A 15,577-nucleotide genomic window follows, 5' to 3' on the forward strand; every position below is an offset into this window, starting at 1 on the left:
CCATGGGGGATGAGAAAAGGAGGGGCTTAAAAGGATGTTGGGAAAAGGCTGAAAAGTGTCAAGGTAAACTTGGTTGACATCTGGTTTTGCCCCTGGGTCAACTTTCTTCTGACCAATAGAAACTCCATTTTGATGACCATCGCGAATGCCTGCCCTGAATTCTTCCTTCTATCATTCAGCAGCTTCAAAGAGAGGGACATTAGCTGAATTCTTTAGAGGCCAAAGACCTCTTGTAAATGTCTATATACTGAACTGGTTTTAGTGCTGGAATTATGAGAGTCAGTCACAGAAACGTATCAAACACATCAAAGGGCTCAAGGTTGGCTAATCAGGAGATGCCACAATGGGAACCACACTTAGAAATAGTCAAGCAGGGCACAAGGGGCAAGGGAGCTAGTAGCTCTGTATGATTCAGCTGATATTGGACAAGGACCCAACCTCCTCCCTGGCCCTTTTTACTGTTCTAGACACGTGAATAATACTTTACTCTGTTACAACCTCTCATCCAAAGTCTCTTCACCTCACTTTTCTGTCAGCCTGACTACTGAACAGCAGCGACATGGAGAAGTTCCTGATTAGTGTTCTTAAGTATTTACAAATCTGACCGAATAAAGAATTACCAAGTTACATTTTGCTTTCTTTAAAGAACAAAACCAATTATCCGTTCATTCCTGTGCCAGTTGTTGGAGAAAACCAATTTTAAGTGAGAGAAAACATTTTAATGGAAAAAGTCATGCATCCCGTTGTTATGAGACCATTGATGCCCCTCTTGAAAAGAATAAAATGAATGACACTGGTTTCATATGTTACACTCAACATGCAGGATAGAAATGAATAATAGGAAAATACAAACTAATAATAATAATGTATCGTAGAATATGCCTCAGAATTTCTGAAGCACAACAGAAACCAGTAAGCGTTATCACAAAATTTTTAGTGTTCTTTTGCTAAAATATGTGTGTCTTTCTTCCGTTAATGACTTCAAAATTATAGGAATAATACATCTAATACAGTGGATGTATTAGCTATGTAATTCAAAATACTGAAGGTATATATTTAGTAATAAATTTATTCTATGTATGAAATATAGCACTGAACCAAATCAAATCTTGTATTAGAATTACTAAATATTAGGATTAATATACTAGAAGACAAATAGCTTTTAGGTGAACTCGTAATGTGTGAATATGGATTCATAAAAGACAAAACCAAGAAATTTATATATTTTATTGAAAGAACAAAAAATAAACAACATAGAAATAGCATACTAAAATGAATTGCATAATGCACACTTCTAAACACAAACAAGCAGTACAGCACTATAACTTGAAAAAAAAAAAAACCCCACAAATCAAAGCATCTGCCCTACTGATAGCAGTTGAGGGAATGAGCTATTGCATTCTGGAGGCAAAATATTATGGGAACAGTTTATATTTATTAAATACAGTGATCATTATTTAAATCTGTAAGTGCTGCACAGGGCTAGTAATTTTCTTATTGATAAGTATTTTTAAATTGGCATTTTTCTGCCCAAAATATGTGCTTCCATTTTCTACATTATACTGGATTGTTCTTATACAAATGCATAAAATTAGCCCTTTAAAAGAGTATATCTTGGAGCATCTTTTTAAGAAAACATTTAAATTATTGTAATTTGGGGGCATGTCACAAATGGTTCATTTTCTAATAATTAAAGCAACAACAATAATAAAAGGAAACTTATTTTGAAAAGGGCAATCCCAGAGTCCAATGATATAATTAGTGGTCATGTAATTCTCTCAACTGCTAGACTCAAAAGACACAGCAACAAAATAATTTGGTTTCCATCAGTAACAAACAGCATCTGTATACCGAAATAAAGCTTTGGAATCATGCAGTTCTATGACAGAAAAATGTTTTAGGTTGTGTGTTTGTTTGGGGAGAAAAGAGCACTGCTTAAAGTTGGGTTACTTTTAGGTCTTGTTACAGAGTTGGTTCTTTTTAAATTAAAGTAATAATGATATAGCTGTGACTTATTTCACAGTGATACTTTTTTTCCTTTTAGGTATGCTATAATTGAGGATGGGTTCTATTTAAAGATAAAATTCCTCTGGAATAGCCCTGCTTTGGAGTATTGATGGGTGGTTCTCTTTCAGGGAAGAACAAGTGGAGGGGCTGGAAACTGAATCAGTCAAACTAAATCCTTTCCTGGGCTTAATAATAGAGGTCCTTTCATTCTCTAATTTTACTTACTTAAACGACAGCACTGTGTTTAAGCTCCAAAGAGTGTGACATAGTGGCTGTCAGTACGCACCACATGCCATCAATTAACTGGTTATCTTTTGTGATGCTTCTAGGTTCATTCTTACTCTTTTATAGGTGATTCTGCCTGACTTAAAATCTTACTATATTTCTATTGACCTTATGAAAATATATTCGTGTGGCTTATAGTTTCACAAGGAAATGTCAACACAAGAACATGGGTTAAGTTGGGGAAATATGTTGGTGATAAGGTTAAAGTTGGAGTTCCTAACTACAGAAGGAATGAATGCTTACATTTTCTATCAATGGAAATGCCGGTCAGATGGTCAGGCTGTTAGCTGTAAGGCTGACTCTCAGTGGTTATGGGCTCAAGGGGAAAAAAAAAAAAAAAGGAAATTTCTAACCAACTGGCCCTGAGCTATTGGACAACTGTAAGGCTTGGATTGCTTTCTGGCTTTGGCTTATTATCCTGTCTCTGTAAGTGAGAACTATCAAAATGGGTAGCAATACTAATAACAACTCCCTCAATCCCAAGATGGGCTCCTTCTCCAGGGTAAGGACGACAGGCCTCAAGATGGGAAGGACTCAAAGCCCTCATGGTGATCTATCCTTAAACCTTTCTAACCTCGACCTTTTCTAGGTCTCATCGCCTGGAGGCAACAAAAAGATAAATGGTGATCTGCAGGTGATGTGGGAGCTGAAATTGGCAGAGATGATCTGATTGAAACATTCTTTTACAGCTCTGATGTACATAAGATTTCGGCTAGTTCTCTTCTGTTTCGTTAAAAGAGTAGGAGGCTGAAGTGGCACAGTGAAGCACTGTCTCATCTGGTAAAGGTAAGTCAGAAAACAGCCATTTATAAAATTGTGCCAGGAGCATTTTTTCCTTTGCTGAAGGGAATGAATGCTCTGTGCTGGCCATACTTAACTGTTGAATTGCATCTTTCAGTAGTTGCCAATTTGGTTTTGGCTTCTGGATCTTGAAGGGGAAATAGTGGCAAACGTTAACAATTTGTCACTTAAATACATATTAATTGATGTAACTGATATATCTCAATTGACCCTTTTCTGTGAAAGATGAAATCTAACTAGATCAGAATGGGAATATCCATCTTGCAATTTACAACTCCTTGCAACCATTGAAAAAAGAAGACCTCAGCCAGAAACCTGCTGCCTGGTGTGTGTGTCTGTGTGTGTGTCTGTGTGTGTGTGTGTCTGTGTGTGTTTACAGTGAGGATTAATTTAAAAGCAAACAATCTCTGCTAGCAATCTTGCTAAAAGCTGAAGTACCTTAACTTTTGTTTAGTGCCGTTAGCTGAAGTTGACCTGTTAACCTGTAACCAGTCTTGTCTTGTGACGAGCCCTAGCAAACTAGAAAGCCTCCACAACAGCAAAGCAACATCATGTTTTAGTTAAGTCTTGTAGCAAAAAAAAAAAACCCTTCTTCTCAAAGCCTTAGAAATAACTCTCTCTTACTAACTTTTCCACTATTATCACAGACTTCTTATATTAAAAAAAAAAATGCTCCAAGGATCGCTTTCATGAACTATGTACATAAGTGCAAAAAAGGTGTGTCTCACACGTTCGCACCCTAACTGAGACCATCAGTTAACTGCAGCATATGTCTCTTCAACACTGTTATGGGGTCATTCCACAGTATCTGTACGGATGGTTTCACAAAGATGAATTAATTTAATCTATGCTTTTGTCATTCTTTAACCCTCATTTGGATAGATTTGTAAAAGAGAATTTTTGTAGCTACAGCTATGCTACTTGAATAGAATGATTCTGAATAAGTAAGGTTATGGAAAGAGATCGGGGCATATTATAAATACGATTGTGTTTTGGAGTCTAAATACTGTGGAATAACCCTATCCACACAACAAATTCTATCAGCTCTAAAGCCTGATTCTAGAATCCGGATGTTGTAAACTTTTTGCTCAAAAAAGTCACACAAGGACACAAATTCAGTTTTCACATGGGAATTTGGATTAAAAAGAAAAATCAACCATATCTATTTCTGAGCTTTGAGCTGTATCTGTCAAAAACCACACAGAGTTTACAAGTAAAATTTTCACGCACAAAGAAATGTCTAAAGGTAGCCATGTTGTAGGTTTGTTGCTAAAGCAACAACTAAATATAATTAGTTAAACATTATTATTTGTATATAAAGTTAAGTTTGTTCTGTAAGGAATAGTTATGAACTACACTCTATACCTTGTTGTTTTTCAGTGTCAGTTGAGGACCTATCTAGGCGGGTTGGATACCTGTAGTAAAATCTTAAAGCTTCTCTAACTCTCCTTCAAAATTAAATTCACTAGTTACTTAAAGATATGAAAAGGGAATAAAATAAAAACTTTAAAAGGTAATAAGAAAAATGAAAACATGGCACCAATTAGTGAGCTGGTGCCCAGAACCTCTATTTGTAATTATATTTACAGTTTGATTAGGCTGTCAACTAAACTTGCAAAAAAAAAAGTTGTCATACTCTTTTACATAGTGTTTATTCTATTGCCTTTGACAGGCACTGGTAAAATTAAAAATGAGGCCACTATCTATCTTCCTAAATCTATTCAACAGAATTGGGAAATCATATTTCCCTCAGTCACATTTCCCTTTTTCTATTTCAACGTGTGTGAAATGGAGAAGAGATCAAAGAAAGAAGATTCCAGTTTCAATTCGTTCTGTGCATCACAGCCTACCCTACAGACTGAAATAACTTGAAAATGTGTGGCTGCATTTTACCTAAGAGCATCCTCATGTACTCTCCAAAGGAGTGGAGGAAGGACCAAATAACGTTCCAAGTAGCACACAGGCCTTCCCTACATACTAGTTAATAAAATGATGTCAATGTTGTCCCTAAGCAGACATCACTGTGCTTACTTGTCGTGCCATGAAAAAGAGATTCATGTTGTAAAGACTAATCTTATTTGGTTCCTGCTGATGGTAAGGAGGAGGTACTTGCTTTGCCCCCATTGGAGAGCTGCTGAGCTGAGGCTGCCCATTAGTGAACACAGCCTAGTGGTGTCGGACAACACTTATGGCAAGATCAAAGTGCTTCAGCGTGTTCAGAAATGGATGGCGAAGATTGATGGAGTAGGGAGAGGATGGCTTTTCATGTCACGATTAACTACAAATTAAAGACTCTAATTTAGACAAATGCAATGAAATGCAACAGCTAGTTGAGGAATCATGCTCCAATTGCAAAAGCAAATACTGCATGGATTTTATGAATCCATTTAATTTAAATTGAATCTTAATCCTCTTTAAAATATACTTATGTTGTGGTCACATAGGGCTTTAAAAAATTTGACACTACTAAAACCCTCTTAAAAGAAAACCTTTAGATTATTTTCTCTGTATACATGGCCTGTTTTATCCAAGTTTCAGCACGCTTGCATATTTTTGCAAAAGGCTGAGAGGAATGGACAAAAACACTAATTTTGGATAAATAACAAGAGGCCCTTGTAAATTACAAAGCTTATAAAATGTTAACTAAGAATCACAAGTGATTAGAATTGTATATATACAATACGTCCAGTAAATTGTTGTTTAGAGTCACCGATTAGTTTTGTGACTTGTCTTTTTCACCAGAAATTTATAGTCTAATGACTTCTTTTCTTTTCTTGAATAAAGATCACTTGAATAAGTCATTGCACAACTAGTTAAAGAGTGCTATCTTAAAATTGCATTTTTGTCAAAATCCTTTCACCTCTGATCAAAACCTTAGTGCTTTGAGTTTTCTTTCTTTAAATCCACTCACAAAGCAACTTTTAAAATGCCAACAATATCAAAAATTGTTGCACCAAAAATACCACTACCCTGAATCTCTCTCACTGAACCTCTTACTAAAAAATACATCATTATTCATGTCTTCCAGTGCTTAAGGCAACATGCAAACAGCTGTACTCTAGGTTTACTGTCCATGTACATCTTTGTCAGAAGTTTAAAAAGTTAAGTGAGACAGTATGTTGTATCAAAATGTCAAATGACAAAAAAGTTCATTTCACACTGAAAATGTCTCTGTCGCTTTTAAGGAATACATCTAGAGTAGCTCAGGTGCATCCCTCCTGGATTCATGTGATCAAATCTGCCCTTCCTGAGAGGCACCAGCACAGGTTTTACAAAACTCAGTTCCAAATACAAGTAATTTCACAAAGGCATATTCTACTTTCTTCTCTAGCAATGTTAAGATTTTGGGAAACAGAAATTAAGTGGTTCAAAGGACCAAAAGGTAAAAGTCAAGACACCTCTTGCTCTCTAACTCCAGACAATACTGTTTGTTAGCAGATGACAATGGCTCAATACAAGCAAGACCATTTAGAAATCACTGATGATCATGATTTGGATTGATAATTAAGATCAACAGGATATCAGCTACTGAGGAGTTAATTTTGCTCTTTTGTATTCTGAGCCAAAATGATCTGCTTTGGGATGGAGTCTCAAAGGTTCTGAAGCACAAACAATGTGAAAAAGGCGAACAACCAGGAGTCAGGAGATATTTCTGGGTCCAGCTGCTACCAAGTAGTTAGGCAGCCCTGGGCGAATCACATGCCCTGGCTGTGAAAAGGTTTTGCCAGTTCCACTGTTCTGTGATTCAAACACTACTAGCCGGCTTAAGGTATCCTAAATCAGATTTTCCCTTTGCTTGTCATTTTCATGAAGGAGAAAAATAAACTTGGTATATACATCAAATTTGATGATTTTATACTTTCCAGTGAGAGAACACATATTTAGTAGAAAATATTAAATCTATCTAAGTCAATGCAAACTATCATGTGGTTCTACCACTGATTAATAATAGTAACTTTAATTACTGAGTAGGGTGGAAGAAGTGTGTCACATGCCATAGGAATTAACTACTATTTTACTTGGTTATACCATTATTTCAAAAGTATTAGTAACGTGAATTCAGGTCAGCTCTGTGGAGTGTAGCCACTCTGTCTCATCCAAAGGGTGTTACAGACCTCTCTATTCGTCTCTATTATAATTTTCAAAACATATAAAAACAAAGAAATCCAAACAAACAAAAAAGAGGCTTGATTATGATATGAGAGATTCTGCTGTTAATAAAGTTTGGGAAGGGCAACACTTAACATATTATATCACAGGCACTTGCTCCTTCACTGAAATGTTTAACAAAACTAGAAACTCAGCTGAACTGAGGCTAAAGACAACTGTGGACATCCTTCTTAGAACTTTTAAATAAATCGAAGAGTAATTTCAAATGGCTCCCTACCTCCCTCCCCAGTCCCGCCATTTCTCCAAATCTATACTCAGACTCCAGCTGTGATGAACAGAAGAGACTGTCCATTTGGGGAGGAAAGGCCTCACTTGGAACCAATTCTCCTTCACCCTGACTGACTTTTCCAGACTGCATCTTACTTATTATTCAAAGAGTAGGCTAAAGAGCCTGAGCCATTTGCATTCAGAAAGTGGCACCTGTATCAAAGGTTACACTGCAATGGTTTTTACACACTTTCCTCCAATATGTAAAAGCTAGCTCCAAGCCCCGCTCTCTCTGCTTAATTTATAACCTGTCATTAGAATACCTTTAAGCTTCCAAGAACCAATTTTTCAGCTGAAAATGACAAATGGCTCAGTTTTAGACACTCAACCTAGAAGACAGGATCCTTGAGCCACAAAAAATGTAATGGGCACTTTACATAATTTTTAGTATATATGCTGAGAAATTAAAGGTAAAGTCTAGTTTTTCAATCTACTTAAGGAGTGAAATTCAGGTTAATGTTTTAAGAAGTTCCCTGTTATTTTCAGGTAATTATTTCTCTCTCACAAAAAAATCCAGTAACGTGACTGTACTATGCAAGGTTAGATCTACAGGTACAAATTATACACATGTATGTTTATGAACAGGTTTCGGACACACTCAAAAGTGAGGCCTTTTAAACGTCTGCCTCAAGAAACCTACAGAAATATTCTAAAGAGAGACAGAGAGCATATCAACACTAACCTGTCATGTTTTTCAAGCACATGTGTTTCTGTTTCCCATTAATAACATTTTAGTTAAAATCAAACACCACATATTACAGCAAAACACTATAGTATGTAAAAACCTAACACAACATACCACAATACAATACAATACAATAATGGGGAAAATGGTATTGGATATATTTGTTACATTCTGAATCAAACCAATAGACTACTGTGTAAACAAAACGGTAAAGTAACACTTCAAAGCAGACCGAACATTTATCCACCAAGAATGCACAATAAGCCAGCAGTCCACTGTAGAGATTCACTCAGCATAATGGTTATTGGAAAATCACAAAGAATAGTGTGATAAATTACAAAATGTTATGGTGTTCTACCTAATAATTCAAATAAGATAGATGGATGGTAGTTGTTAGTTTTCTGTTGGTGTTTTAACATCTCCATTGATTGTTTGATGCTTTGGTTTTTATTCGAATTTGTTGGTTGGTATGTTTGTTTTGTTTAATATATTGACTGCACCATGCTTATTGTTGTGTTGGTAGAAGAGGACATACGTGAATATATATAGAAAGGCCATATGGAGGTTCTCACGGAGAGATTCTGATACTCCGTAACTCTGTTGTTCAGAATTTCAACTGAAATGGAAGAAAAAAAAAGAGTGAGAAATATTGGAGGGTTACTGAAGTAGGGTCAGGATACTTGGTTCTTGTTCCAGTTCTGTGTGTGAACCATATGCCAAGATATTCCCCACTCTGAATGTATGAAAATTGAGCTGTTGGTAAATGCTCACTAAGGAGTCACATAGCATGACAGTCTGATAGTCTGTGGTTCTCACTGAGTGACAGTGTGGACAGTTGCCCTAAGTTAACAGAGATGCACTCCGTCGTTTAAGGCACTGTCTACACCATGAACATCCACCCATCCATCCACTTCCTCCAACAAGCATATATTGACAAAACATACTGGATTCCATTTTGAAATATGCAAATATTAAACAAACTTTAAACTTTTTATCTGTATGTTTTGGAGCTGTGCAGGAATAGCCTAAGTGCGAATTCTGGGTATACAGTATTTTACAAAATTACATTTTTGCACTCTGGAGAAATTTTCAACATCTGTTACATATTGCAATGATTATGATGTGCCCAATACCTCTAAATTTTCTAATGGAATCAAGTAAAAAAGAATCACTATTCCCAAACATGTTCTGTTGGAAAGTTAACTATATTTGACCACTTTTGTTTACCTTGATGTGAAGCAGCCCATGAGAATCAGGCAAGTGTTTACAAAGCCTATTATTCTCATGTTCGGTGCTATTCCCAAGTTGCCACTATCCCAAATGATACCCCTGAAAACTATTACAATATACAGCTACTTCAGTTATTCCGTGTACTCAAAGATGTCTTTTTTTAAAACACTCCTTATGATTGAAGGGACCTGTTATCTAATGTACAGTTATCTATATGCTCTGTCCAGAACAGTTAGTCTTCTGGGCCTGTGTGTCCTGAGCAGGAGAGAAATGCTAGCCAGGTTCTGGGGAACTAATCCATCAAGAGAACAGAACCGTTGCCTTCTTCAACCAGGTGAAACACTCCCGGTGTGAGAACTTCAAGCTTTCAATGACTAATGGATGCAACTCAGAATCAGTGTATTTGTTTAATAACAACTCCCTATAATTATTAATTAAGATGCCTCAGAGTCTTGAGTGACTTTAAAAGTCACACGTTCCAAGTGAACAATTGCTCAAATTAAGTGTGTTGCTATTACAGGCTCTGGACCAGGCAAAGGAAATCAAAGGTGAAGGGGGAAAAATCTGAAAACAACAACAAAAATTACCAAAAAAAAAGGTGCCATGATGTGAATGAAAATAATGATTAAATTACTAAATTATGTCACTCAAAATTGAAAACAGCTGGAGCAATTCTGCTAGACTTACATGGGAAGCAACACAAAGTGGCAGAATGTGAAAGCGCTATTTTCCATAATGTCTTTAGAAAAAGCATACTGTCTACTGTCTTTAAGATAACCATCTTACTCAAATTGTGACAAAATTACTTTGCTTTATTTCAATTAAAACAAAGCTAGAAAAACGTTAAAAGATTAAAATTCAAAATCGATCTGTGCCTTTGGCTAACCAATCATACCCCTTTAATAATGGGAAAACATCTGGGAATTTGTAAGCTCATTGGGAAAATACAATACCAGCTGTCATTTTCATATTGAAAAATCACATATTTGCTGTCCATATTTCATTTTGGAAAATTTAGAATGCTTAAATCAAGCTCTAAGTTATAAGCAATGCCTAGTAATGAAAATATTTACCAAAGTCTTTAGCAAATGCAACTGTGTAGATAAAAGATATAACCTACAAATATTATATTAATACTTAAAGAGACTTACTGTTCTACTGGTAACTTCTACATCTGTGAAAGAAACATGCTGCTATTCAGTTCATCTACTGATAATGGGGTTATCTATAGTAGTAAAAAAGATTTTAGATTAAAATAGTTTCTTGAGAGAATTCCATTTATTTTGTTCACTGCTTGGACATGGTAATCAATAACCGTAACCAATTTCACAGAAAAATTTAGACATACTAACCATATCCAATAATAGTTAATTTTGCAAAAAGCACAGGTTAGAATGTGGTTTGTTTCCCCAATGGATTAATGCTCTGTGTCCTAAATGTTTATCATACTTGTAATTGAAACAGCAGTGGAACTTGCAGTCTTTAAGCGTGGTTACCACTTTAATAAGGCAAGATGGCCATAATGTTACACAATAATTATTGTAAGCATCTCCTTATAATTTCAAGACTCACCCCAAATTCATAATTTGCCTTGTGACTCTGCCTGTAAAAACCTCAAGCAAATGAAAATTAAAACAACACAAGCACATCTAATGTCGGTATGAGAAGGAATTTCTGATGTAATCACTGGGTAATGATAAGCATATCTGTGCCTTGGAAAGAAACGTGTTTTCTTTCTTTCCAGTAGATCTAAAGGTAAAGGTGATGATAGTACTAAGTGAAAGTTCAAACGCAATAACCAAAAATGGTAGTAAACTAAAATAAACTCTCCTCTCAACCAATGAAGAAACATTTAAAAAATATTTAGTATATACCTTTGAGGATTGGTGTGGTAGCAACAACTGTATATATAAGATGTCAAGAGTGACATCTGTAACCAATTAAAAAAAGAGAACACTCTGCTGATTCATCTCAGGATGAGCAGCAAAGCAGGAACATCCCTCTAGAACATACACAGAAAGAAAAATTCTAAATGTAACAACGGCTAAAGAAACACATAAGAATAGGGACTAATGTCTCTCACCAATCCCAAAAGCATATACTGTGCCTTACCAACACACCGTAGTTAGCTAGGTCTGAACAGGTGAAATAAATGGCCAAACCTGATTGCTTGCAGCTGTTGCAGCGAAGGGAACGCTGGTGGCAGATGGTGTTGCTGCAGACACAGTGGTAGGTGTAGCACCGTGCATCATGGGCACTTTCAGTAGGAAATCATGGAAGCAACACACGAGGGGGTGGAGCATTTACGTAACCGTGACATAAACGATGGAATGGGGCGTGGCAGGTATCACAGCAGCAAGCCATGTAACATCATCATGATGGATACACCAGGGTGCAACATGCAATCACAGTCAGTGCAAAGCAACACAGCATGGAAGGGGGAAATATTTAAAAAGAGAAAAGGGGAAAGCCAATTATAGTTACCATTAAGGAAAATGGAATCATTCTCAACATTTAGTTAGTTTTTGAGCAGAATCACACTGTAGTTGACTTCAGGGGCCAAATTTTCAGAAGGGGTTGCAATGGGTACCTATGACAAATCTGAGTTTACCAAGGCTATCTCTGTGGACAGCTAGTCAAGCAGAAATCGCTACGAACAGCTAGTCAAGCAGAAAAGTAACTGGGCCGTGCATTCAAAACGGGAGTAGGGAACTGCGAATCGGTGTTTGGGTTCGCTAACTCATGACAGACATGAGTGCTGTCACTGGATTTGCAGGTGCAAAGGGACGGTTATCTATATATATACTTACCTGATCTGTATACAAAAAGATCGTAGTTTGCTTGGTGGGTATGTGGTAGGGGAGCGGATAAAGAATACAGCGGACTATGCACGCAGGTTTTTCAGCACACCTCTGGCAAACCCCTTGGAAACTTAGGCTACTTATGAAACAACGTAGGCCACTGATTTATTGTTTCATAAATAGCCGACATTTCCAAGGGTTACTTCACAGTAAATATCCGACAAAATCTTGTCTTCACTGCAATATTACAGCAACAATGACTAGCAGCTGCAACATCTCTTTCAGGCTGATTTCTCGTTGCCTTTTCTAGTTTCTATGTCATTTTGAAAGCTTCTGGGATGCTTTCCTTATTTCTAGCTCATTTTGGATAGCAAGCCAAGGAATTAATGTGTGAATGGCACGTGTGCATATGTAATAATTTGCATCTATAATATATCGACTGAATTCAGATTTTCTGGAAGTCTACAGAGAAAGTGAATGGCTTGGACAGAGGAAAATCAACACATGCAATGTCACAGAAACCACAAATGTACCTCAAATGGTGATTAACAGAAACTCTGTAGTTATCTCTCATGCTCATCTCTAGTTATCCATTACCTATCAACATCCCTTATTGTAGCACATGCCAATTCTAAAAACACTCTTGTTTTCCCTTTGGGGGCACAACAACTGTGAAGGAAGCAGCACCACTGGAGCATGCAGTTTGCATTCCTACACTGAGCTCTTAGGTGAAAGGACGAGGGAGCAGAGTCACAAAATGGGAAGACGGAGACACACTTCACGAACTTGCAGAAGTATGTTCTTCTAATCATATGCATATGATGCTTCTGTTAGTAGTTGTCATTTTGACTTTTTTGTTTTATCTTGATAAACCTGTTAGTCCCTTTTGGGCTCTGCATCCACTTTGGCTGACCAATGGGATGGAGGTCAAGCTGTTGCGAACTCTCAAAAAGGATAAAAGGAACCGGATTGATATGAGATGGTGGGGTGAGGTGGGATAATTCCTCCCTGTATGGAACAGAGCTATTTTCTCCTGGTCTGTTCCTGGTGCCCATGGAGACTATAGGAGCTGTGAACTCCCTAGGAGTTCTGAGAGGGAAACAAGTCACTTTCCTTGTCTTCTTCAGTGTTAGTGACGTACAAAATGGTTTCGAGATGGCTACCATATTGGATAGGTGGCTAATTAAAGGATCTGTGTGCAACTGGTTATTAGAAACCACATACCCCCAAAGAGTCATTTTGAAATGATTCTCTAGTGCCTGGTTTCCGTGCAGATGGCACTTCATCCTAGAACACTACAGAAATCATCACAAAACACTACAGAATGCTCTAGCTTTGCTTTTTTGCAACATCTGAGTATTGAATGATTTTGATCTTATGGATAACTTATTTTTTGGAGGAATTGTTGTGTTGTACTTTACAAATTATACATTTAAAATATTTTAAATACTTCACAATTTCTTAGTAACAGATGTAAAGCTAAGAATAAAACTGCCCATTCTGGCTAGATAAGGAAATGTTTCAAAATATTTCAGCTACTATTTTTAGGGTGAAAATACAGAAATGGCAGGGTCGGTATTTGACCACAGTGGCAACCAACTGTGAGAGTGTAGGACTGTTGTGATTCCACAAAGACATGTAACAGACAGCGCCATATCAAACCTTCAATACTCAGAAAACGTCCAGCCACGTCATCCAGTTGCTTGTCTCTTTCATAGTCACAACAGAAAAACACTTTTTTTCAGACTGTAAAAAGTTGAGAATTTTTGTACAAAACCTACCAATACTTGAAGCGGGTACCATGCACAGTATTGGCCCTGTACACCATGCAGAAAAGCGTGAAAAGTAAAGAAAAGAGATATTTCATTATTAAAGCTTTACTGATAGGAATAATTTCTAACTAGAAAGATATTCTTAGCAATATTAATGAACTAGCACATGCATATACAGTAATCTCCCATGCTCACAATTACAGCTTAAGATCCCAAACCCAGGTAATCAAAGTAATTCTTGGATTCTTAGGTATAAAAATGAACATTAATTTTTCTTTAAAGGCATTAGCTCACTTAAATTACATATTTATTCTGGACGAATACATCCTAAGGGATTTTTATTATGAAAGGGAGAATTTTAATTTATTATACACACAACTTTCAAAATATGCACCAGGATCTGGCAGCTGGTGCCAATAAGTTCTACTTAGGGCACTAATCTATTATCATTGCTTTCTCCACCTCGCAACCAAGGACTTGACTGTGAACATATGGCAAACAGGCTTTTCATCAAGAGGGGGCTCTCAGCCTGACAAGTTTTTCTTTTGCTATTAATTAAGGGGAAAGGGATTCTTCTGACGTTTTTGCTTGTAAATCTAGATTTTAAATTAGCCAAATCCAGCCCAACAAGTCTAAAAATTGTGTTTTTAAATGATATCATGAAGAACTATTGTGGTTAGTTAACTAGACAAAAGACTGGATTTTTATGGCTTCTTTCAAAATTAATTAACTGATTAATGTATCAGTTAACCAATGGGTTTCTTCAAGTCCAGGCATACAATACTATGTGCTTAGTATGTTTATAATTAACAAGGTTTCTAAATTAATTTTTAAAGCATGTAATTTTCATTTAACAGTTTCCAAACTGGGGCATTTATGATTCTGACAGAAAAAAAAAAATCTACCGTACTCCCAGGGGTTAGTATTTTCAACTTATTCCTAAGAGACTATATGCTTGTTCTTAAAGTACTGAACCACTGGAAGAGAAGTAATTCCCCTCATATACGATATTTGTTTGACTTCAGCCCTTCTGCTTCTGGGCCTACATGAATGCTGATTTGAGCCCATATCTGGTCATGGAAATAATTTCAGCTACGAATCAACCAGCGGCATGTGGGATCTTCCCGGACCAGGGCTCGAACCCGTGTCCCCTGCACTAGCAGGTGGATTCTTAACCACTGCGCCACCAGGGAAGCCCCCTATGATATTTATTTGAAAAAATTATGGCTTAAATTTGTCTTTTCAATTTAGTGCAAAACTGTTATGCTATTAAATATAGTTGAATGTAGGAGGTAATAAAATATGCCACAAAGTGTCAGGAAAATGTGATAAACTGCTATATATTTTATATTAACTGGTTTAAGAGTTAGAGGCTAAAACTACCTGTTTTATATATATACTATACTGTATTATAAATGTAAGGGTAGTTTTATTATAACTGTCTTTGGCATATCAAAGATATATGGGCTACCTGTTTTTGCAATGCTGAAGCTTGGAAACTTTTTTTTTTTTGAGGGCAGACCATTGTCTTTGAAAGTGATACCTAAGAATCAAGGAAT

At 36.6% G+C, this 15,577-nt stretch overlaps 1 protein-coding gene across 9 annotated transcripts in view; it reads right to left on the minus strand.

Annotated features, from left to right (window-relative positions):
• Nucleotides 1-1,212: 1,212 nt before the first annotated feature.
• The window catches only part of MBNL3 (muscleblind like splicing regulator 3), a 120,225-nt gene continuing 105,860 nt past the window's right edge, over nucleotides 1,213-15,577 (minus strand). For 6 of the 9 annotated variants that reach the window (XM_036839457.1, XM_036839448.1, XM_036839454.1 and 3 more), the window contains 4 exons: nucleotides 14,028-14,063; nucleotides 11,608-11,702; nucleotides 10,597-10,670; nucleotides 1,213-8,831 (listed from right to left, as the gene is read on the minus strand). In XM_036839457.1, coding sequence (XP_036695352.1) covers nucleotides 10,614-10,670; nucleotides 11,608-11,702; nucleotides 14,028-14,063 — 188 coding nt within the window. In that variant the 3' untranslated portion in view covers nucleotides 1,213-8,831; nucleotides 10,597-10,613. Of the gene's footprint in view, nucleotides 8,832-10,596; nucleotides 10,671-11,319; nucleotides 11,448-11,607; nucleotides 11,703-14,027; nucleotides 14,064-15,577 lie in introns of those variants that run through there. The other 3 variants (XM_036839449.1, XM_036839450.1, XM_036839452.1) reach the window with 3 other exon arrangements.

This window comes from Balaenoptera musculus, chromosome X (assembly GCF_009873245.2).
Source record: "Balaenoptera musculus isolate JJ_BM4_2016_0621 chromosome X, mBalMus1.pri.v3, whole genome shotgun sequence".
Lineage (NCBI taxonomy): Eukaryota > Metazoa > Chordata > Mammalia > Artiodactyla > Balaenopteridae > Balaenoptera > Balaenoptera musculus.